Source organism: Esox lucius, chromosome 23 (genome assembly GCF_011004845.1).
Source record: "Esox lucius isolate fEsoLuc1 chromosome 23, fEsoLuc1.pri, whole genome shotgun sequence".
Taxonomy (NCBI): Eukaryota; Metazoa; Chordata; class Actinopteri; order Esociformes; family Esocidae; genus Esox; species Esox lucius.
In genome coordinates this window covers 9,701,525-9,726,873 of record NC_047591.1, presented here as the reverse complement: position 1 = coordinate 9,726,873, position 25,349 = coordinate 9,701,525, and the positions used below count along the sequence as shown (strand labels likewise).

General features: G+C 40.7%; 2 protein-coding genes across 12 annotated transcripts in view; both read left to right on the top strand.

Annotated features, from left to right (window-relative positions):
• Positions 1 to 9,024, top strand: part of LOC105027831 (coiled-coil domain-containing protein 136) — a 28,740-nt gene extending 19,716 nt beyond the window's left edge. For 5 of the 7 annotated variants that reach the window (XM_010900126.3, XM_010900122.3, XM_034290096.1 and 2 more), the window contains 5 exons: positions 1,144 to 1,261; positions 2,303 to 2,579; positions 2,760 to 2,894; positions 4,193 to 4,307; positions 6,441 to 6,522. In XM_010900126.3, coding sequence (XP_010898428.2) covers positions 1,144 to 1,261; positions 2,303 to 2,579; positions 2,760 to 2,894; positions 4,193 to 4,297 — 635 coding nt within the window. In that variant the 3' untranslated portion in view covers positions 4,298 to 4,307; positions 6,441 to 6,522. Of the gene's footprint in view, positions 1 to 1,143; positions 1,262 to 2,302; positions 2,580 to 2,759; positions 2,895 to 4,192; positions 4,308 to 6,440 lie in introns of all 7 variants that reach the window. The other 2 variants (XR_002195999.2, XM_010900123.4) reach the window with 2 other exon arrangements.
• Positions 9,025 to 15,491: 6,467 nt separating this feature from the next.
• Positions 15,492 to 25,349, top strand: part of LOC105027830 (ankyrin repeat and BTB/POZ domain-containing protein BTBD11-A) — a 121,852-nt gene continuing 111,994 nt past the window's right edge. For 3 of the 5 annotated variants that reach the window (XM_010900119.5, XM_020042965.3, XM_020042964.3), the window contains exon 1: positions 15,492 to 16,626. In XM_010900119.5, the coding sequence (XP_010898421.1) occupies positions 15,762 to 16,626 (865 nt within the window). In that variant the 5' untranslated portion in view covers positions 15,492 to 15,761. Of the gene's footprint in view, positions 16,627 to 17,513; positions 17,578 to 25,349 lie in introns of those variants that run through there. The other 2 variants (XM_020042966.3, XM_020042967.3) reach the window with 2 other exon arrangements.

Here is a 25,349-nt window from a genome sequence, read left to right as displayed (position 1 = left end):
GGAAAAGCTTTTACTTTGTTCTCCATTTGCTCATTTGGCTTGCTACTCCACTATTAATATTTCAAAAAACAACACTGTCCTACATACTAATAGTAGATTTTAATGAATTGCAGTCTCCCTTTCCAGAGATGATTTATTCATTTGGTTATTTTAAGGAGAGTCTGGTGTCTTAAACAAAAGCCTTCCCAGATACAGTAGACTGCTAGGCTGTCCTCCTTCGTCATACAGACCTTTAAGAAATAGCATAGCTTCTAATAGCTTGTTCTCTGTCTACTTCATATATGCTTTATAATAATGACATATCATTATGTAACATAACAAAGGAACACAGGGTTATTAAAAAAAGTCTGTGGGTGTTTACGAGCGGTTGTGCGTGTTTGCCTTGTGTTACCAGTCCATCCATTTTAATTGGGTGTGCCCAACTTTCATGAAGCTTTTCAGTAAAAGGCTTCAATGGAGCAGAAAGAGAGTGCTGGGGGAAAAGGGTTGTTTTGAAAGACAATTGGAACTCTTATTGTGTGTGTGTGTGTGTGTGTGCGTGCAAGCGAAGCCAAGCAGAGATTCAGATTTCCGTAGAGTGACTGTGCCACAGAAAGCAGAGGAGAAATGTGTAGTGCAGGAATGGACATAGTGATACAGGTTCTCAGAGTAGACTGAGCCGACATCCTCTCTCATATCCACCCACGCGGGCGCCTGAGAGAGGAGAGGCACGTAGCCATAGGACCGTCGAGTTCAAAGGGAAGCTTATCACATTTTTCTCAGCCCTTCCACTCTCATTCACCACCATAACATGTCCAGTGGAGGACTACATATACGACATGTCAGTGTTTGCTTAGGCAGCCCACCTGACCAGAACAGCTCTGAAAAGGATCTGACCTTAAGAGATCAGAAATGATTAGTCCGAAGACAAGTGGTGGGGGAAAATAAATTCAGTTGGCATACCTGTGTATGAATGCAGCCTTTTATACAGCTCCATATATTGTAGCCTATATACAGATTGCTGTGAAATCTGTTACCATGACTACTACTTTAGGTTTAGTGTTTCGTCCCCCCTCTTAACACCCCACCCCTCGTCACTCACTCACACCATCACTCACAAATGTGTGTGTGTGTGTGTGTGTGTGTTTGTGTGTGTGTTCTCAGGTGAGGTGGGCCAGCTGAAGGCTGAGTGTCGTACATTGATAGACGAGTGTCAAACTCTGAAGGACGACAACAAACAGCTGAGCCTCAAACTGCAGCAGATACAACAGCAACAAGCAAGGTGAGTGGCTGAGCCTGCTGTCAATCTGCAAACCAAAGTGCCTGTCTGTCTGGAGAAACCCAGACACCTATGAGTTGGAAACACCATCTGTCTTCATGTCCATCAACCATCACATTTTTTAACTGATTTTTTGACAAAAAACCTGGGGGCCGCAGGTGAAGACAGTTTCTTGCTCTTCCAATTTTGTGACATCCATTTTGCTTTTATGGCCTCGTCTCATGGCTGCGATACTTCAGCAGCTTTGTGACAGAAGATTAAGATGTTTCCTCGAGTGCGTTCTATGTCTCATCACGCTGCTTGCTCAACCAGGAAGTATTCACTGGTACTTAGGTACTTGGAGGCGTGCGCCATCTCCAGGCCCGACCAACCAGGACTAAGCTCGCAGGTGCCCGATGTGCCATGAAGTGTTGCCATGGAGAGACGAGACTGGGCGGCTCTGTCCAACATCCCTCAAACTCCTGGCCGTAATGGTGCAGCTGTGTTGGGTTTCTCGAAGCCTTTGAGTGTCTGTATTTTCCAAGACACGTCTTTCATCATGTGTGTGTTTGGATGTGTGATGTGCATGTGATCTCAACCCTACCGGACACACTCTAGACGAAATGAGCTAGATGAAATGGTGTGTGTTGGAGCCCGGTTGTATGATTTGGTTTGTGACCGAATTAACGAGTCGTGTTTTCACAGACCAAGGATGTTTTGTTGTTTCACAGTGCTGAACTGTAATACACCACACACAACACAGCAGTACAATACTCTGCTTTAAAACGATTTGAGCTTAAATTGTTGATCTTAACTCTTCCAGGAATGTGTGGTTATGTTTCAGCAAAGCAACACAAAGCCGTACAAGATGTTATTGTCATGAATGTTTTAACTCTGGAAAAGTTATGACTTTCTCTTAGTTAATAAATGATGCTGAGAGGGAATCCGTAATGAAGCGAGTACTGCACTGCGGTTTTCACACACGCACACTGCACCGTGCACACGCACACACAAACACACACAACACTTATGAATTTCTAATACAGGAATCTCTCTGGATGATAGCTCTAATGAGGCCGACCTGGCTTTGAGGGGAGAAGGGGGCGAGGCCCACGAGGAAGTGGGTGCCGGGTCGGACGTGGAACCGCTGAAAGCTGATGTCTACATGACCCTGTCCAAGACCCAGACTGGGAGCAATCAGGGCTCGGCGGACGCCTCCATCCAGAAGAACATCTCGCTCGATGGCAAGACCGGTATTGACTGGAACGACCCCGCCCAGGTCCTCTCCCTCCGAGACCAGCTCCGATTGGCTGAGGACAGGGCTTGGCAAGTACACAAACAAGTATGGATACAGACGCTGACATTCCCACTTCAGACTTTCACACATCCCAACATTACTGCATCTCCTCTCACCTCCTCTTTCTCTCTTACCCCTCTTTCTCTCATTTCCTGTTTTCTCTCTTTCTCCTCTCTCACACTCCCTGTCTATGTGCCTGTGGCTGCTTTCTCCTTGCCATCTCAGTGCGAGGGGCTGAAGGGGGAGCTGGCGGAGCTTCAGGGGCTGTTTGACTGCAGCCAGAAGGAAAGGGCGGAGCTGGAGCAGGATCTGCGTCACTGCCGGGCGGAGCTGGCGAGGTTGTGCGGTGGGAGGTCACAGGTGAGAGGTCGTAGGAGAAGGCAGTCTTGGTAACAGGATTGTGTCCGAGCTGTTGAAAACAAGTGCTTCAATGAAGGGACAATCCATGTGATATCCAAGAAGGTGAGTAAGCGAATGAACAGGTAAGTAGAAAGGAAAACGCACATACACACATTTACCGCGCACTGTTTTACTTGAGCAAATAGGTGCTAACTAACCCAATTCTCTTTAAGCATCAAGTCTGTCAGTATTGTGTGCATGTGGGTCAGTAACAGCTACTCAGTCAAACAGCTTTGCCTCGTGGAAACGTGACTTGTCTGGTCGCCTCTTTGCTTCCATTGCTGATTGTGATGCAGTGGCAGTGTGTGGTCAGTTATTCTCAGTGTGGTCAGTTATTCTCAGTGTGGTCAGTTATTCTTGTGTCCTCGACTCTGTTACCCGGCCGTTTCCACCCTCTTCTCAACATGCATTGCTATAGGGCAGTTTCTCGCCGCACATTTCGCCCTTTCCCCTGTTTGTCCCTCTTCACATATAAGCAAACCTTGTCCCTATCTTATTTCTCTTCCTCTCCGTCTGATGCCATCAAAACCAGGAAGTGCTGAATCAGAGCTTTATTGAAGAATTACAAATCAACCCCCGATTCAAACATGATTCCAATGTACTCTTCCAATAAGCCCTCCTGATGAGATGTTTTGATTGGGCGTTCATGCTCTCCGTCTCAAAGATTCAGACTTCGACCATTCAGTCTGAGGACGACAGTGGTTCATTTCGCTCCCCGTCGGTCCTCAGTCCTCCCCCACACGTCTTCGGCAGCACTTCTCAGTGTGGCCAGAGATCTTTAAATGACAAGATGGAACCATTTCACCAGGTGTCCATGTTGTCTTTAATCATCTTTGATGTGCTCTAATGGCGTGCTCTTTCTGTTTTTCCCCCTCCTTGTCATCGTCGCCATTGCTTTGTTGTGGTCAAAACCCATTTGAACTCAACTCACTCATTCTTGCCATCAAATGTGTTTAACATAACCGCTCTATAACACGATGGGCAATATCAAATTCCTAAAAAATTTGATGGTTTTTAATGATCAATCTGTCTATCTCTCTTTTCTCTCTCTATTTCTTGGGTCCTCCTTCCATCCTGTTTTGCTCTCTGTCATTCACTCTCAACTTGTCTGTCTGTGTGTCTTTCTGTCTTAATTCCCTTGTGATGTTGTTTACGTCTGTATGCCTTTCTTTACATACGCATTATTTTGTTTTTTATCTATCTCACCACCTCCATCCTCCTCTCTCCATTTCCCCCAAAATCCCTTGTTTTCTCCCCAGAGCTGCACTCCTCCGTCTGAGCCCCCTGTTCTCTCCATCCCCTTCATAGGAATGATTGTAATAGTGGCCCTGATATGGTGCTGTTTGGAGGAGCTGGCGTCCTAGAGGGGACCAGGTATGGGCATGCCCTTTTCTTTCTCTAGAAAAAGAAAAGAAAATGAACTCTTCTGTCCTCCAAGAGTAGCTGGCTATGTGCTGAAGGCCCAGATTCGCTGGGTATGTCTGAATGAAGAATACGCCACATACACCTCCAGACTGGCCATCTAGCTGGTACTCATGGTTCCTGTAAGTAGTTAAGGGTTGTTTGGATTCACCGGGATTCTTCCAGGATTCTGTGGTGGAAGTGCACGTTATTCCGCTTAAATAAAGTCTCTGATTCAAGCATAAGTTACAGGCAAGACCCGGTCTAGAGTCGGGATGTCCCCGGATCATCATTGAAAGACCTTCAGGCGTCCACAGTTTGCTGGGATGTTCGCCAAGATCCGTTCATCAAAATAAAGCAAACATCCCAAAGCCTCAATAACTCCAAATGGGCTACGACCATCACGTTCATAGAGGGTTGATACAATATATAGAGATTTTGCTATTGTTGTAGAATACTGTCTCTAAATGACTCTTAAAGTTACGGCAGAGTCAATGAAGCAGACTGTCATACGCTACAGCCTCTCCTGGCAGCCTCCAAATGCATTATTCACTGTGTTTACTATGACTCCACCTAATGGAGTGGCTCCAACTCAGCAAACTTGTCTTGGAACAACCGAGCAGCTGTCGCACTTAAACAGAAAGTGATGCGAGAAGAGAGATCGACGTGATTTCACACTTGTTTGCCATTGTTTCATTGGATATAGCAAAGAAAAGCATATTTTGTCTGAGTGGTCCATCAGACTTAGATGAGGGAGACACAGTGGTCCGTTTATGTCTCCGTTAGGACTGTGCAGAGATTTACTGCTAGAGCCAAGATGGATGACAGGGCTGATACGTCACCGCCCGCTTCTGCTGCCTGAGCTCCAGAGGCGGGGCAGCAGCCAGGGAGACGACCAGCCAGAGAGCAAGGGTACTGGGGTTTCCAGAAACCGTCTCTCCCTGTCCACCCTCTTCTCGTGCCCCTTCTCTTTCTGCCAGATTTAGCAGACATTGTTCTGGGTTAACTTAAAAGGAGGTTGCATGTGGTACTTGAGCATGTGGTTTGCTGTTGAGCAAGGGCCATTTCATCAGAGGTATTCGCAGGAGAGTCTAAATAGGTTGGTATGTTATTTAGCTTTCGGTGTTTAATGTAGTGTTTTTGCTGTGTTACCCACATGAGAGAAGAATCCAGGAGACCAGCACTTGTTCTGTTGGTCATGCGATTATGTGCAAAGACAATATTCAAGGGACTACTTATTGGGGGTTTGAAGTAATGTCTTATTTATTGTTATATTGCAAATAGATATGTCATTTTCACCAGTCTTAGTGTGTCAGTCATCCATTTTTGGATGGCAGGGATGCCAGGTGTGTTTGTGTGGATGAGTAGCTGTGAGTAATTCTCTTCTTGCTGGGTGAGCTATTGTGACATTAGCTACTTCAAAAGAAACACACACATTTTTCTTTCATTGTGGAAAACCATGTTCCCAATTCCCTAGCACTAAACCTAACCATTACTTCAATAACCTAAACTTTATGATTCATCTTAACCTACCCCTAAAGCTTATCCCTTACCATAAACCTTATTGGTAATGGCTAAACCTAAAAGCAACCCGATTTTTAACACTACTGAATGCCAAAAAATCTCACTAATCCTAACCGTGTAAATAAATATTTTCTTAGTTGGGGCTAGCCAAAAAACGTGGGCAGGAACTTGTTTTTCAAGTTTAACTGACTTTGTGGAGACCGTTAAACAATTTGGGTACACACAGATGAGGATATCTCTCTATCTCTCTATCACTCACACACACACACACACACACACACACACACACACACAGAGGGATACTGTGTACATGGATAGTGCAATTCTAAGTCTATGCTCTTCTCACATGAGTGTGTGTGTGTCTCCCAGTTAAGTAAAAATGTACTGAACTATGAGTCAAAGGACTCCTGTGTTAAATGTTTTGAGGATTTGGACCTGTCAAAAGCCAAGCAAATTGGTTGTTTAAGCTCCTGTAATCGAGGAGCTAATATGATATCTGTGTCAAAACTCGAGTTGTCTTCATTATTGATTTAATAACCCATGTGACCACTGGACCCTGTCAATCTGACCTTTCTCCCCCAGGAGAGCGAGGAAGGCTGGAACCTGGTGTCAGTGGTTGCCTTGGCAGCGCTTGTAGTCCTGATTGTCCCCAGCCTGTCTAGGGTGTTTACCTGAGGACCACACCGACAAAGTCTCTGCAATGGGAATGATCGTTCTGGTGGCCCCTGGCAACACTGGCAAAGCCATGACCCTATCCCATGATGCCCCTGTCAAGGCTCCTACTCGCTTCATCATCCTAGGAGGACAGACATTTTCAGCACAAAATACACCACAACAAGGAATTAGCCTGAAACATTACTCAAGGAATAATGCATACTATGTGCCTGCCACTTAAGGTTGCAAGATTCCGGTAACTTCCCCAAAATGTACAGGTCTTCCAAAAATTCTGGGCAGAGGATTCTGGATTTTTATCTGCTGATCTCTTTAAAGTCCTTTATTTGTTTCCCTCTCTGCTAATCTCCCCTTCACTTCTCTAATAAACATCTCCACAAGAATATTGGACCAGCTTAATATGAGGGAGATGTGGTTAGCTGTTTGTGGCAGGTATTGAGGCATTGGTTACAGTGAATAAACATAATTCATCGAACATGTCTGAGCATTTGTCAATTAGTTTATTGATTGACAAACTGTAAAGGCTCACTATAGGAAAGGTCATGCCTTATTCTTTCCTTTGATGAATGGCTGAGTGCTTGCCCTTATTGTGACGCTGATGACACTCAAACTTAAATGGTGTGGATATTGAGAAGGTACATGTTATTCAGGAAGTAAACGCAATCACATGTTTTACTGTTTCTAATGGGCATGTGATCTTTCCACAGATCTTTCTCCTCATTTTCAGTCAATTACCATTACAATTGTCTCTGCTACACCAGTCTCTCTACCATTCACAATTTACACATTTCCTTCTGTTTTGTGGCATGCTCTGTGTAGGTCTAAAAATACCAAACTGTTATAAAGGATTTAAAAAAATGAAATGATAAATACTGTATGAGCGTGTGAAGGAGGTTTGGATTTATTTTGATATTTTAGATGTTTGTTGTCTTTGTTAATAGTTCTCTCTTGCTTGTCTCTGTTGCTCTGTGTTTTATGTATTTAGTTTTACCTTGTGTGTTTAGAGATCTATACAGATCAGTTGTCCTATCATTACGTGTTTTGATGTATTCAATTTAACTGTCCAAATTATTCACAGCTAGATTACTATTTTTGTAGCAATAGGAAAATATATCACCAAATGGGTCCATACTTAAAAGCACAAGAAAAATAAATTTAGCTAATTACAGTAGTTGACACATTGCATTGTAGCTGGCTGGTCACAACAGATGACGCAGATGAATTGGCGCACGACCAGCAGACAGTGATTCTGTTCTGTAACCTATTCTACATCAGCCCATCATATATATTAGACTATGTATACCAACTAAAGTTATTTCTGGAGCAAAACTGCAGAGGGGAGTTGGCTACATGCAGGTATTTACATGTTGTATACGAAAGATGTGATTGACATCTTGGTACAGACTTTGTTGTCAGTTGTAAGCACAACAAAACAAGTTGCAGAAATGCGCTAAACTGACTTTTGTGTCCCCACCCCCCCCCCCCACACACACACACACACACACACACACACACACACACACAAAACACTAGATCAACAGCAGGAAATTTGATGTTCTCATAGGTTAATATATTATATTCAAAATTATTTCCAAAAAGATGATGATAAGGTGCCCCTCCCACATTTTCTTTTTTTACTTATATTTTTTTTACACGTATTTACTTAATCCGTACATACAGTTAGCAAATGAACAATGTGGTGGTATGCTTTCTACCTTGTATAGACTAAAATGTTTTCTTGTGCACAACGTGCTTGAATGGAAGAGCCCGCTTGCCTCTCCACTGTATCACTGCCTCTCACTTAGATCTTGTGTGTCCCCAGGAAAAAGCTAGGCTGCAAAAGCTTACTGGACAGTTATTTTGAGTATTTTCTTTACTAACAGCCTATTTGAAATGAGGTGCAAGCTTGCTCTTCGCTGAAGAGCACAGTAATTATTAATACCATAATGTTTGAGTACAACATTTTACTGTAAATGTTAGTGAAAATGACATTTTCAAAGTGATTTTTAAATGACAGCTCGACGTCAGTCCTAATACTTTTAGTGTGGGAACTCAGTGCAGAATATAGTCTTCAGTCAAACACATTTGATCTAGCTGCTTTGCGTCTGCTTTTTAACTTAAGAAACCTACAGTTTAGAGTCGAAGGAGCCAAAATTAACATTAGGAAGGAGTTACATATTTCCCTAGCTTTGCTAACACGCTGCTATGTTTTTATAGTTGGATTATGTCCCAACTAGACAGGAAACTACTTGTATGGTTTATGATGGAGGTCCAAGTTAAATGTATACTTTTTCTATTGTTCATAAGTATGGACTTGAAGAATTTGTTAATGAAGGATTTCACTGTGTTTGGCTATGATTTGAAACAGAGTTATTTTTGTAAATAGACATTGTGTTTAATGTTTTTGGCGTCTTGAATATTAATCAACTATCATTATGAACAGTGACAAACAATCCATATATGGTGAAACAAAATAAAAAAATGTAGCCAGTGATGAAAGGTGGACTGTTATTTTCTAAAACAGCCAATAATCCTGTGTTAAGTCAAAACTGAAAGAGTTCAGTTTACCACGGTTCCACACTGCTTAGTTTAACGTCTCTTCATATTTGGCTTGCTGTTTGAGTGAATTGTAGAGTTGGCCCACATTTCTGTATTATTTTGTGAAAGAGCTATGATTATTGCAGTCATCCATTTATATTAATGTGGCCTTCGTCAAGTGAAATCTTAAGTGAATATGTTGCCGTCACCAAGTTTGATCATGAATACGTTTTTGATCATTAAAATAGATTGCCATAAGATGTTTTTGCCAGTCAGGGGGCCTGATTTTTCAACAGATTCTCGAAGCCTTGCTGCAGCAGTACATGTGATATATACAGCATACACGCACACACACACACACACACACACACACACACACACACACACACACACACACACACACACACACACACAGTAATACATCAATACCTTCTTTTGACAAACTACTATAGCTATGTCACTGCAGCCCTGAGATTGGATAAGGACAATACTTTTGTTAAAGAAGATCTGCTATGTCTTGCTTCATATGGAACCCCTAAATGTCTGTATCTTACACACTGCTAGTAATAAATTAAGTTATTTATTTTACATTATTTGTTTATGCAGGACAACTTGCATGCAAGCTGAAAGAAAGATTATCTGCCTCTAATACAGGATTTGGTTCATTGCCAGTATGTATTTAATGGATGGATTAAAATTAATGTCATAATAAAGTTATAACTCTTAGTGAAGTAATTACTAAATAATTCAGTTATTTTACCATAAAGACGTATTATATATTATGATTAATGATTTGGATGCACAGCTTCTCTGTCAACATACTATACAATCCCATCAGGTTAATTCCAAAGAGATTAACAAGTTTTGGATGGCCTCCTTCACAAAGTGCACTCATCTGCTCAGTGGTTAAAGTCAATAACCAAAAGGTTGCTGCTTTGAATCTCAGGGTTAAGGTGCAGTTTAGAAATCGGTTCTTGTGTCCTTGAGAAAGGCTCCAAATGCTTCTTTTAAATCACATTAAATAAATGTGCCAGGCAATTAAGGAAGGGTAATGTAAAAAATTTAAACAAAAGCATCAATCTGCTAAGTCTGTGTTAGGTCTCTAACTTTATTTGTCATATTCCCTAATAAAAAAATAATAAATTGTAGGACCCAGCAAGCTAAATTGGTTGGTTTAAAACAGACTTTCTTTGTGCATGTAAAAAAATCTCTCAGTACTGATAGTATAAATAATTTTAGTTTTAAATGTATTGAAGTTTAATACTATGAATGATAATCCATACAACAAATGTGCTAATATTAGCATTCACAATTGACACTTCTATAACTATTATTAGTAGCCAACAACAACATTATAAGCAGAATGCAAACTACCCTTAAAAGTAATGTATTGCAGTCCTGCTGTCATAGCCAAGCAGCAGCCAAAACTTTCCAGTGGAGCTGGAGGGACATCTTGCGGTTAAAATTGGGTACTGCTGTGGGCCCGACCCTAATGTTCTCTCCCAAATGAAGACATTTAGGGCTAGTTTGCTCCCCTCAGCCAGAGGACAAGGTGTGCCTGTTTCTCCATTACAGTTACCAAAGAATTTACTACAGATTTGTGTGCTTGCATAACACTATTCCATCCCTGCTCTGTCTCTGATGAAGACATTGATGCCACTTGACTAAACTGTATAGGTGTATGATCTCTGGTACTTTTCATCAGGTCACAGGATCGCTCAACACTCTGAAAGTGGCTTATTGATGCTAAGGAATTATCTGTTGTGGATCTTAGTTTCATCAATTCTCATTTGATCTGTGTATGGTCAGTTTTTGAAAAACAAATTGTAAAAAAATCATAATTGAAAATTCCTTTGTTCGGTTTCTTGTCTTGCTCTGTTCTCCATGAAAGGTTATCTGAGAAATTCTAATTTCCTAGGCTATTCCTTTTTTCTCATTCATCATCTAGGATGTCAACGCTTTGTTAAGTAATGCCTTGTAATTGAAGCCATATGCCTACTAAATTATTTTACAAAGTGATTAAATAGTAGTTACTTTAGTTTGCACAACCCTGCTTTAGGGCACACTTCATAGTCTTCACCATTCTGTTCTTTGACAATTCTGCTTCATTTTCAATGGCACGCGAATTATCTTTGTCAATTGTTAGATATTCAAGTAAACTGAGTGTCCAGAATGAATTAATCTTTAATAGTTTTAGAATGGTGTATTGTGCAAACCAATTGTGAGGGTTTTATAAAAGGTTATGTCTTGCCCAACAGAAAGAGGCTTTGTGTTTGTCAGCATCCTTGGCAATTCAGTGAAGAATATTGTCAAAAAGTTCCACTTTCAGAAGATGTGGCATCCCACGTTCTGCTGTGTATTTTCTGCCCAGGTTCAGAAGGCTCCCAAAACCTCTAAGGAATATTTCTCTGAAAGTACACAATAAATAAAAATATTGAAAATACATATATCAATTAATATCAACAATAATCCAATTATCCAAACTATATTTAAACAAAAAATCAAGTATGAAAGAGTATATTTTCAGACTTTAAAACCAGATGTAAGATACACAAAGTGAGTAGCAATATTTTAAGTTCCAACAGTGTCTAGAAATAAAGATATGGTTTGTGGTGAAAAACAGTTGTTGCTGATACACTTGAGTAGGCAAATTGATGTGTTGAAGGTAATGCATTGCCAGTGTTTGTGGAGAGTAATTGTGCAGTGTGTAGCAGGCAATGGAAGCAGATAAAATGAAATGACAATTCAATAATACTAGGGGCCTGATACAGGCCATTTAAAGCCTTGTTACCTATTGTTGAGTGTTTCTGAAATGCCTTTGGTTTTGTTGTAGCTACATAACGCAAAAGTGGACGTACACCCATTCTTCTCATTTGACCAACTGTTTCAGCAATACTGTTCAGTGGAATATGTCTGTAAATGAAGTGGTTAGGAGTTGTAAAATGTTTAACAATAGTTAGCTAGACTCTCCAGCTGGCTTGTTAAGCATCTGCCATTCTCTGATGAATGTTATTTGAATTACAGTACTTTTTCGTTGTCATTGGTGTCATGTGGTTTTATTATTATTAAAACTTCTGAGATAACAAACTCTGCAATGATGTGTTTGGGATAAGGGAACGCTAGATTTGGGTTTTAATAACCTTAACGTGTTTGTTTACTTCTGGTTATGGATTTTGAGTTAACAAATGTCTATCTCTCCGGCAAGTTGTGTGAATTCAGATTCCCTCATTATTGTTGTTCTAGCTATTGATCTAGTAGTATTTTCTGTCAACCTTTAAGGCCAAATTGGTGTTTTTTTTTTACTATACAGCACATGCAGCGGTATAGCTTTGCCGTCAATATTCCATTGTGGACATCTAGATATCCTGTGAGCTAAACCCGTGCTTGGCCCTTGCCAGTATTAATGAACATTAGCAGGTTAACAAAGCAAAATATTAGTGTAACCAGCGTTTCTTTGAGCAATATGTGATTGAAGGGACAACAATGCATAATTATCGATACAAAATTGGATAAACCTTCTATTATCATTTTCTACCACCCTTACTACATAGTCAATCAGGAGCCACCACTGGTAGTTGCTTTACTCTGAAGTAAAATAAAGCTCCCCATACTTTCTATACATTTTCCTACAAAAGGTTAGGTCAAATAAGATGTAAAACCATAAATGTGGGTAAAGTGTGTTTACTTACATTCACCCCCAATACACCTGTGGTTAACATGCAAAGCTCACTGGCGAGATGTGCACTGAGCATATGTCATGAAGCAATTGTCTATGTTCCAGCGGGGCTAGATTCTGTTTGTCATCTCTGGTGTAGTTTATCCTGTGTTGCCTGGGATCTTGTATCTAAGGTATGTTCTCTCTAATGACTGTAGCATCTTATTGGATCTTAGCAGGACCTGAGACCTGACAGCTAAGAGTCTTCAGGGTCAGTTCACCTGACCTACTGACTCCCAGCTGTCCGGAGTCTATCTAGTCATGTTTCTCATCTAGATTCTACCTTATGACTCCTGCAGTTGGTGCCCACAAACTGACAGGTTGTGTCTCATATCTCCTGAAATTTCTGTCTGAAAACTCCTCCTGTCACCACAGCCCACCTGTTCCCACACAGTTGTTGGTTGGATTCCTACAGGAGAGTGAAAGTATGAAAATGTATGCATGATTTTAAATTGCTCTGTATATGTCTGGTAAATGATTAAAACGTTAAATTGATATTTATCACCCATGAGTGAGAAAACATTTTAATACCTTTATGAACGATATGGACTTAAAAGTGAATAGACTCTTTCAATCGCCATCCTGCAGAGACAGAAGAGGACTGGCCAACCCATGGAGCCTGGCTGCTCTCTAGGTTCTATTTATTGTAGGCTCTATCCTTTCTAAAAAGGTTTCCCTATAGCCACTCAACTTCAACATGATAATGGTTGCTTGACATGGTAATGGTTCTGGGTTGGGTATATTAATAAACAACTTAATAACCGCTGAAACATTGTCACTAACTATATTATTGATTGTAACGTGTGAATTTGCAGCCTGCCTATGATTAAATGGCTCTTGATTATAGATGGACATTCACGCTTTCCTCAAAGCAACATTGATCTGTTTATAGATTTTTAAATGCAGATCAAATCATTGTTTATCCTTTTCTGTGTTTGTCAGGAAAGCCACAGAAATCTATTGGCTAAACCATATGGTGCACACGTTGAACTAGAATCCACAAATATAGACACAACATTTGAGTAATCTAGTCCGTGCTTGCTTATAGAATTTATAGCAATTTGTCTCGCATCATCTTTGCTTGATTTTGCCTAATAAATTTGATAGGACCATGCATATTTGTAGCAAAATACTATTGACTTATAATGATCTATGTCTGCATTGAAACAAATTCATAGATCAAGCCATAGGATAGCCTACTGGACAGTTGGATTGAGGTTGACAGTTTGTGTCTGGTAGACAGATCTACATAATCTTTAGTCCAAGCCCAGTTCCCCTATGAACTGTATTGTATTTATGAATGATTATTAATGTCTTTGGTTAATGCAGTATAAAGCATATACAGTTGATTGTAAAAAATGTCATATACTTAACTAAAATCACAAGTTTTCATTTGCAACCTTTGTCCATGCAGCCTCTGGTAAATTGGGAATCATTAAGAACCTGTTTTCCAAATCTAAATTAAAGCTCTAACAACAATAAGTTCCTCAATTCTCTTCTTGTCACAAGCTAAACAGATAAAACAGCATCTTGAAATCTATACTTTGGGGGTTGTCAGGTTGCTTAGAATTAAATGAACTCTTCCTTTCCTTCTTTCTGATTAAAAAATGTAATCTGCAGTATTGGTGCCTGGGGGACAGTAGATTTGAATTTCAAGACGTTGATCAATATTTGTCACTACTGTGATCAGGACAATCTTTAGGGATTCAAATATTTATTCCTTTGAAATGTCTCCTTTGTCAAGAGGTGGTCATTTAATATTACTTCCTGGGGCCCAAGCCTTGGTTCGTTTAATTCGCATACAGAAAATAATATTTACATAAAATTCAGCTAGCACAGCAGTTCTCAAACCAGTCCACAAGGAGCAGAGGTTTCTTCCCGATCTCCTGTGTAGTCCAAATTTGTGAAATCTCTTTTTGAAAGTTGACACATACTTCGACGTCTGTCAGTCCTTGATGTTACCCACATGTTCTTAGGGACTACTAATAGCAATTTTGTGGGACGACCTGTCCTATCTAGATTGGTCTGGAACCTTCTCCATTTGTGGGTGATCTGTCAGACAGTGGAATTATTTACTTTGGATTGCTTGAAAATGGCTTTGTAACCCCTTCCAGACTTATTGGCATCTGTAATCTTTCTTCTGAAATCCTTGGATAGGTTTTTAGATTTTGTTCTTTTTGATGTGTTACCAGACACCTGTGTCGTTATCACCAGACCAAGTTTCAGATCTTAATGGAAGTTTAGACCCAAATTACTCTAATGTTTTTATGATCATTTGCACCTGTTTTGGTGCACCTGACTCCAATGTTAGCCATTTTGTGTGATGCTAAGTTATAGATGTACTAGTTCTGTCCTCAGAAGGAAATTGCATTTCTGTTCATTTTTATTGCATACATTGTTTCAAAGTTGTTCAATTGAGTTAACTATATCAATTAATATGGTTGGAATTTAACAACAAAAAATTACAAAATATAAAATAAAAATAAAAACAGGGCGTGCACCTACTTTTTCGCATGACTGTGTTAATATAGCCTACAAAATCATTAAACTATTTTCTTTTTGTAATGTACATGTTACACATTGTTGACATGTATAATCAGAACAATCAAGCCAATTCCTTTTTGTTGTCTGCAAGTGATTCTTTTTTTTTTACCGTTCGAGAAACCATTGGTCAAAAAGTACACGGACCGTCGCCCCTCCTCCCCTCCACGCACTAGTCTTCTGCGCTTGACGCCGTGAGCCTTGTGAATTCGAGCGCTCTACGGTTATGTATTAACAAGTTGGGGAAAGAGCAGTTTCATTATATATTTCCAGTTAACGCAAAAAGGCGGAAACTGGTTAGACCAGTGACTTAATATAAGGGGATTTTAAGTTGCAGAATATAACTCACAAATCCAGCGACACTGGAATAGCTGCCACAGGGGGAACGGATTTGTGGCATTTATTGAAAAAGCAGACCTACAGTATGCGGTGCAGCCATGGCAGGCAAGGGTAAGACAGCTGTGAGGACGCTGGAGGATTTAACGCTCGATTCCGGTTATGGTGGAGCCGCGGACTCCTTCAGGTCGTCCAGCGTGTCGCTGTGCTGCTCGGACACGCATCTGTCATACGCGCATGGGGGCAACTATTGGCATCTGACCGAATCTATGCACAGTCGACACAACAGCTTGGACACGGTTAACACCGTTCTGGCGGAAGACACGGAGATCTTGGAGTGCTCCGGCCAGTGCGCCAAGCTTCCCGAGCTGGAGGACGTGCCATGGAGCCTCGGCGAGGTGGAGTGCGCACTCAGGAAGGAAGAAGAGCTATGTGTCGGGAACCCGTCCCGAGAGGTCCTAGACAAGCTTTCGACTCTGGTCAGCCGGGCGTTGGTGAGGGTCGCACGGGAGGCTCAGCGGCTCAGCCTGCGCTACGCTAAGTGCACCAAACAGGAGATCCAAAGCGCCATCAAGATGGTTCTCTCCTGGACCATCTCTGTCAACTGCATCACCGCCGCGCTCAGCGCACTGTCGCTTTACAACATGAGCACTGGGGATAAGTTCAGCCGGGGAAAGTCGGCGCGGTGCGGGCTGGTTTTCTCCGTGGGAAAGTTTTTCAAGTGGATGGTTGACAGTCGGGTGGCACTCCGGGTCCACGAGCACGCAGCCATATACCTAACCGCCTGCGTGGAGAGCCTGTTCCGGGAGGTATTCTGCCGATTACATCGGAGCGCGCTTGTGGAGAAGGACAACGGCATCCCCAAATTTACTCTTGAGTCCTTGGAACAGGCCATCAACAATGACTCAGAGATTTGGGGTCTTCTGCAGCCCTACCAGCACCTCATATGCGGGAAGAATGCAAGTGGTAAGATCCGTTGGAAAATGTTATACTACTTTTTCTGTTGATAAAAATAGACGATTGCGCAAGGACCGGATCTAGGCTATTCTGTCGTGATGTTTTTCCGATGGTAACCGACATAATGGTTCCATGTAGAATTAACATTATTGACCATATTATTGGCACGAGGCGCTTTAATGTTGGTTTGGAATTGGTCTATTTAACGGACAGAAATCTGCAATGCCGGACAAGTTTGTATCACTGGCCCTTTCCCGCGTTGTAGAATGAAATGAAGAAAGGTCAGTTAAAGGCACAGTTAGGAGATAAATGACTGTACAGTAACCTATGGAAAATTGCCCATGGTTTGGTTATTTATTAGCCCAGTGGGCTTGTCAGTTTTTGTTGCTGTGCATAACGTTAATTATCTGGCTAATAGGGGACCTCAAGGAATTAAAAGCGTCAGTGTATTGAGAAATTGCTCCTTGTGGGGGACTCAAGAAAAAAATGGTTTTCTAAAGCCTAGGTCTGTCAAACAATTAAAGGCCCAGTGCCTCAAAATGTGATTTAAGGATTACAATTTCTACATTATAAAGCAAAAAACTAAAATAGGATTAAGCCTTGTTTGTATAAGAGCTGTCAGACTGTTTGTGAGGGAGCACTTTTTGGTCAACTGCATTTCACAAGGCTGATTATAATCAACAAATGACTAGAGATACGTTGTTCGCGAACGAACGGCACTCTCTTGAACGTTGGGAGCTGAATGGCATTGGTGAAAAGAAACATTCATTTGTCTACTTTATTTTCTTAATTTTTAACTCAAACAACGGTTATTTGCAAATAAGGCTGAAACGTATTCAATGCTTATATCCGCACTGCAGAATCAATAAATACTGGGGAGAGCACGTCGCAGTGTTCCACGTGCATATTTCCAGTTACGTCAGTAAAAAAAAACATCAGGTGATCTAATACTTATGACAGGTAAGATTTAACCTTTTTTAACGTGCATTTCACGCTCTAAAATAATATTAGCCTACTTTTCTCCCTTTTTTAAATAATTTTTGAGTTATTTTAAGCATTTTAAATAAAGAGCTGATTAGAAGCCAAACGAACCAGCTCAGTTGAACGGAGCGATCTGGCTGACCAAAAAGACTAGGAATGCCCATCACTACAAATTACTGTTGGTAAGAGGATGGGTTCTATATTATCCTGTCAGCCATTCAGGTCTGCTGATGGAGCTGTCTGCAGTGACATCTTTATGTAGATCAGTGCTGGCAAACCCTGTTCCTGGAGAGACACTGTTTTCTCTTCAACTCAAATTTAGCACATCTGTTGCTAATAATTAGCAGGATGAAAGCTAAAACAGTTCAGTCACAAATGGGTTTGAAGGGAAAACGTACAGCCCAGAAATTCTCCATTGACAGGGTTGGGCAACCCTGGTGTTGAAATGTCTATAGCATATAGGCTTATACCAACTTTCTAGGACTTTAGGGTGTGAGTGCTTTCTAACCCCCCACCAGTGTTGACAAGTGATGGTGCGGGGGGGAGGGGGGGCGCTGAGCTGAGCTGACTGGAGAAGTGGTTAACTTTCTTCAGTGTTGTGGTTATGCTTGACAGTAAAGTCACCGGGGGTTGCTGTCATGTCTTCTTGGAATCTCTTCCCATTTGAACTACCAAGTTTGATCCCAAATCACCCTCTGCTTGACAACCAAAGTTTGATCCCAAATCACCTTCAATGTAAAAATGACACTTTGGGCCAATGCACCCTCAAGCATTCTCTTCCAAGTGGCTGAGGCTTCTGGCATCCATTTTTGCTTGTAGATGTGTGGTGGGCTTTAGTGATCCGAGGTGAGACAAGCGACAAGTGGTCGACTGTGTGCCACAGCCTTTAATTATAGCTAGTATTGACATTTTACTGATAAAACTCGGTACTAAGAGAAGTTACTAAGCTAGCTAATGCCACATATTGCTTGGTTGTTTTGTGAGGTTGTTCATTAAGCTTGACATTGTATACATTGCACACCTATGACAGGCAAAGCAGGAAGTAAGCAGTTTGATTCACAAGCATTTATGATCATTGTGGTGGAAATGCATAAGGGTTTTTGCATGTAAGTACTAATTGCCTTTACTGACCTCAATGACATGAGATGGTTGTGCAGTTTATTGTGGGGATGTTTTACATTACGTCTCATGCACAACTCGACAGCCAAATCAGTTGTAGAAATTGAACTTAGACTATAACAATTATCTGGATGAAGTTTCAGAACTAAAAGGAAGTGGAAAATTAGGTCTAACCTGCTACTGAAATATCCCTCAAACATGGGATATAATACAGTCAATATCTGATGATCTTTAAGAACTGAAAAAAAGAGAATATCTTGCTCCATTATGCTGCTGTTACATTTATTCAATTATTTTGTTTCATACATTTCTATGACCTTTTCTAGGGATCCATTACTAGTGTAATGTACTGTAGAACTCTCATCCATAACTACTTACACTGGGTTCCACATAGTACCTCTTACATCTTTCTAGCAAGTAATCTGTAGTTGTATTAATTTTTATGTATCTGTCATTTGACATTACATCCCACTGAGATCTTGAATGAAAATACTCAGAAGGTACATATTTGACAACATAATGACATTTTTTGCCTGCCATAAGTCCATTCATCAACATTGTGTGGCCCCTTGTCTCTCACATAATGTGTTGTATTTGAGGAGGGGGGGTAGATATACATTTCCCCTGCGGTTTAATAAGATGGATTCATAACCAGATGATGTTGGCAAGTCCACAGTAGTCTTTGCCGTTATTATTTCTGTCTGCTCTTAGCCCTTTGGGGAGACTCAAAGCAGTCGACAGATTGCCGTATTTCTGGTTGAGTTGCAAACACCCGCTCAGGCAAGCTGGTGCTGATGTTAGTTTTTTTTTGTAGGTGGTATTTTCATAAGAGCAAAGGCTACAGAGTTCACCCTCTAATGCTGTCGAATAACTGTGGTGAATAACAAGTGTTGTAATCAGTCATTCTTAAACACTGGCCTGGGGTGTTCAGGTGCACTGTCCCTGTACTCACTCACTGTATGGGCCATTCCTGACAAAGGTCAGTTTGAGCATCTGCAAAAGGTTTTACGTGATCTATAATTGGTTTCTCACTTATCCCAGTTTTCAGAGTTATCATACCTGTGCCATTCATTTTGGTTGTGAATTTGAAAATCCCCTAAGATGCCTTATTCCTGTTACAGTGGGGAGAACATGTATTTGATACACTGCCGATTTTACAGGTTTTCCCACTTACAAAGCATGTAGAAGTCTGTAATTTTTATCATAGGTACTGAAGGATCTGGAGAAGGTCTGTATGGAGGAGGGGGCCAAAATCCCTGCTGCAGTGTGTCTCAACCTGGTCAAGAACTACAGGAAATGTATGATCTCTGTAATTGCAAACAAAGGTTTCTGTACCAAATATTAAGTTCTGCTTTTCTGATTTATCAAATACTTATGTCATGCAATAGAATGCAGGTTACCAACTCAGAATAGTAAGAAGTAATATGATGTAAGACCTGTGATTTTGCAACAATCTGTGAATAGTGGAATTTTTCTCTAAATGAAAGACCCTCAACTATACTGACTTCATCTAGTGTCCAGAAGGTACATTCCCAATATAGATTCTCTAAAATGCAGATTGTTAAAACATTTAAATAAATATATTGAGAAAGGTATCACAGCACTGGGGTTAAGGTTAGGGTTATGGTTTGGGTTAGGATTACAAAGAAAATCACTTCAAACATATTTATGTTGTGACAACACCACTCGCCAAGACTGGTTACAGGTTCCTCACTGAAGCAGTGGGTAGTGCGCCTGTCTAACGACTAACGTTATTTTACTGCACGAAATATATCTTACGAAATCCATTGGGGGGGGGGGGGGTACAGTCTCATATCTTATGTTCATGCACATAAGACATGCGCATAAACAGCCATGCAAATTCACTCAAGCAAAACTGTAACTAATTGAAACAGGTGCATTCACTTTTTACAGATGCTAACACATTGAAACAGACACAGCCACATTCACTGTACAACAGCCTGTATCACATTGAAACAGACACAGCCACATTCACTGTACAACAGCCTGTATCACATTGAATCAGACACAGCCACATTCACTGTACAACAGCCTGTATCACATTGAATCAGACACAGCCACATTCACTGTACAACAGCCTGTATCATATTGAAACAGACACAGCCACATTCACTGTACAACAGCCTGTATCACATTGAAACAGACACAGGCATAGACATCGTTTACAAAGAGTTTAGTACACACTAAGGTGACCGGGCAGGAAATCCATGTACATGTTGGAGAGTCCTATCTGGATAGTCCGAGATTTTTGCTTACGAAGAGAACTTAGTTATCAGTGAATTTCAAGGTATTGTCACCCTACTGGAAAGTTCTCTTGAATTTCATCACTGCATATTGAGAATAAAAAATATGAATGTATTCAATTAATATTGGATCTAAGTCGTTTTGGAGAAGGGCATCAGATAAATGACTAAAATGTAAAAATGTCCATTGAGAAGTGCCAGTCAGCAGATATAGAACTTTCTGCAGCTGTGTGAAGCACTGTGGAATCAAACATTCGCTAACATTTCCAAAATGGTCAGTGTTCCAGCAATCCTGATTGTAGACACAAGTAATGTGACTTGATACTGGAGTGAAGTCATTGATAGGTTGGGTTGTTAGGCTAGTTTAGTTGTTAGTCATAAAATCTCCTCACTGCAATGCTGGGGGATTTGTGGGAATAGTCACATTGGAGATATCATTGTGCTGTCTGGGAAGGTGTTTATTTTTGGAGCAATTAGGGCAGAAACATTGCTGAGGAAGAGGTTCTAATCCATTGTGAGACACTACGGCAGAATGAAGGGAATTACAAGAAGGAATGGAAAAAGGCTAATATACTATCCTGCATTTTTTGGAATTTAGGGAGAATTATTTAAGTACAGAGACTGTACCAACTGCTGGCTATAAATAGCAATATTACAAGCATAGAGTATGTAACCATTATGGCCCATTATGAAAGTATTATGGCCCATTATCTTTCGTCAATTGGGGAGGCAAGGGTAGGGATGGATAAAATAGCTTTTTAATAAGATAATAAATGCATCTAGGGAAAAAAGATGGTTATTTTTTCAAATCTGATGTTTTATATTTGTAATATCAAAGATGACCACCCCCAACCAAAATAATTACTATAATGGCACATACAGGCAACCTTCTGTTTAATGGGCCTATGTATCAACCACATGTGCTACTTCTGTTAGATAATGTAGCACAGTTCAATCAAAACAATCTAAATACCAACACTTACAGTAGACCAAGTGAAATAGACAGTGATGTCGTGTCTACAGAGCATGTTTCAGGAGTAGCATCACTTAAAATCAAGGTTCTCTCTGGCTCCCTGCTGCATTCAACCGACGATTTATTCGATGATGACTTATCGATGAGCATGACTGCATATAATGAGACCAACATGGTAATTATATCTCTAAGGGATGGCTGCCATCACCCATGGACAACCTCCCCTTGCTGCCGAGTCTTGTTTCAAAATGACAGAAGGACAGGCCTGTGGTTTTGAAGACATTCAATATCATATCCTAAGGCTTATGTACACTTAACAGAAGTTTGCCTGTGTTTGTACTTATAACATGTGGGCCAATGTGTACTTGAACCAGAAGTTTGAAAACCAAGAGATTAAGCAACCAGTTACTTCCTGTCCACCCCAAATGCTTGGACCAATGTCAATAGGAGATGGAAAACGTGTACCAAAGCTAGGTCGGATGTTTTTGTTTCCGTGAGAGACTAGTGACGCTGAGTTAACAAAACCCCGAAAGGAGCTAGTGAATTTCCATTGTTGCGATCTTGCATGTATTTGAATGTTTCCGGTAAGGAACTACTACACGGTGAAATGCGCGTATGCAGTAATAAAATGTGTGCATTTGTGTTGATCAGAATGTTTTATTGATCAGTAGTTCGTCAGAATGTTAGCCTGATTCCATTTTGCTCCCTAACAATATGAAATCACCTCTACGGTTGTGGCATTTATTCCCCAACTCTGGCTAGGTTTCCTCTCCTACAGAGAGATGAACACCAGTACAAGTATGAGTTTATTAACTTTAACAGGGGGATTAGTCACATGTTGCCTCACAGAATAGGTTGTGTTTTGGCTCTTGATGTCATTTTGATAGAGATGTGTGTAATATGCCCTGTCAATGAAAAATATGGACAGACATTGGACAGGCTTAAATTCCAGGCATAAAAAAATACGAATGAAAGCAGCAGGGAACTTTACAGATAAGTCCCATCACAATTGTGTAGAAATATCATAAACATATCATAAAAAAATAAGGAAAAGAAAATGTTTGACTGCACTGGGCCTTTAAGCTGAAAAGCCATTTGAGATTGGTCACCTTGCTTGACTTTGGAGTTTAATCATGTTGTGACCACTGACTGTGAACATCCCTCACAGTGCTTAACTACAGCTCACTACATGTCAATATGGACTAGTCCCCGTTGTGAGTGAATGGTAAAGATTAAAAGCTTTGGAGAAATACTGAGCAGGTTTCTGGAAATGTCTCTGTTCTTAGTTGGACTTCGTCTGTAATGACACCGGACTGTGTTCAAAAACTCTCTGTAATTTTCCATTACATGTGTTCCTGAAAGTAGTGACATCAGTCACTTTAAAAACAATTTGTCTGAGGGAAAAACGTTGTGTAGCCATTATTTTACTTAAACTCAGGGAGATTCACCATGGTTGCTTGGCTTCACACAGCACCTCAGCTGACAAATGGCAAGTTACGGCCTGTGGAGTCTCTAAAAAAAAAATGAGGACAGATTGGGCTTTAATAGTACACAAGCTGTATCCATGAGTGGTAATTACACAATCTGTCAGCAATGCACCAATGCTCTGGTTCTGATACTCCAATTAATGTTTGAATATCGCTGTCATGCCAGTCAATAAGTGTAGTAATGAGCTGCCCATAAAGACACTAAGTTTAGGGGAAATTTGTGCCTCAGAAAAATAGCACTAGTTAATTGAGAGGTAGGCGTTAGAGCAGCATGAATCACCTCCTCTGTGTACATTGAGGTCCTTAAATATTTGGTAATCAACATTTATTGTAGACTTTTTGGGGGCTGTGAAAAAATCTAATTAAAGTGCATGCTCAGCTTTAATTTGAGGGCATTCTCATGTCGGGTGAACCATTTCTGTACAGTTTCTCAATTTTAGTTAACCATAACTATTTGGACACATTATTATTCATATTTTATATTAATCAGAAGTTAAGTATTTTCTGTCGTCACATCAAGCTTGTGACTCAACAAATGTTATTTTGTTTTGGTTGTTTTTCAGATGATCCTGTGCACAATGGAAATGAATGGTAAATAATGTATGAGTTCAGTCTGTGCTTAGTGTTGTGGTATTACAACACAAGAATGGTCTGGTATTTTTCAGGAAACAATGTGGCACAGAGAGGTCCTTTTTGGGATGTATCCTTTGGCAGGCAGAACGTGAATATCCATGGCAGGTCACGGATCCGTCACTCTCGTCTTCATGACGACTCCTGCTGCTTGTTTGCAAGGAGGCAATTGCATGCCAGCGCTAATGCATTTCTCAAATGCCCTGACCATGGAATTAACCGACTGTTTCGAGCTTCAGCAGGAGACAGTGTTCCCTTCTTTGTGACATTGAGTCCCACTTGAATACATTCAGGCATGATGGAGTAGCGCTTAAGAAGGTTTCTTTAAATTAACAGGCACTGATGTTGCGAAACAAGATTAATTTGACTTCGGCTAGTCCTAGTGGGAAGAGGGGAGAATATCTTGACAGCCAAAAACTATTGATTGGATTCTGAATTGAAACCGTCTTATATCTTGACTTCATTGCTTTAGTTCTTTGTGTCTCTGAGTGAATCTTTTAATAATCTGTATCCGACATGGCGACGGTATGACCAATGACATTGTTTCAGTCTCCTGAAATCTTTTAATAATCTGTATCTGACATGGCGACGGTGTGACCAATGACATTGTTTCAGTCTCCTGCTGAGCTCCTAATAATTCCACTCTAATTGGCCGTTTTTCGACACCCTCCCGAATTCTATTTCCGGATCTCCACTAATTACTGTTTTCCTTTCAGCCTTGAGAGCAAAAGAGGAGAGTAAAGCGACGACAGCAAATAGAATCTTGTCTTTTTCTTGGCAGATGCCAGAGCAACACAAACAAGCAATTTCAATTAGGGGATCAAAGTGAATAACAAAGGTCACAGCAGTGGGCCCCTGGGAAAACCTTAATCATTTGAGTAAGGAATTGTGTGGATTTGGTGTTACTGAGGGAGATTTGCAAATGTCCTCCTGATCTTTGTTTTTCATTCAGCTTCTGAACCCCGTACATTTTCTCTCTTATCAAAAATTCTTGGCTTATTCCTACTATACCTGGCATCTCATGTCGCGCTGGGAATCAAAAATAAGGAAGTATTTAATGTGTGGTACACGCCCCACTTCACGTAACTCCCTAAGCGGTAGGGCTTGGTGGCATGAAGTGAAAACTTGACTATGTAACATATCTGGTTAAACCGGCTCCCTTTTGGGCGGTTAAGCTTGCATGCCCAGACATAGGAGGGTGGGAACCTTCATCACGTCTCATGACTTTGACTCAACAGACCCTAATTCCGTCATTGGCAATCACTGAAACACAGCCAT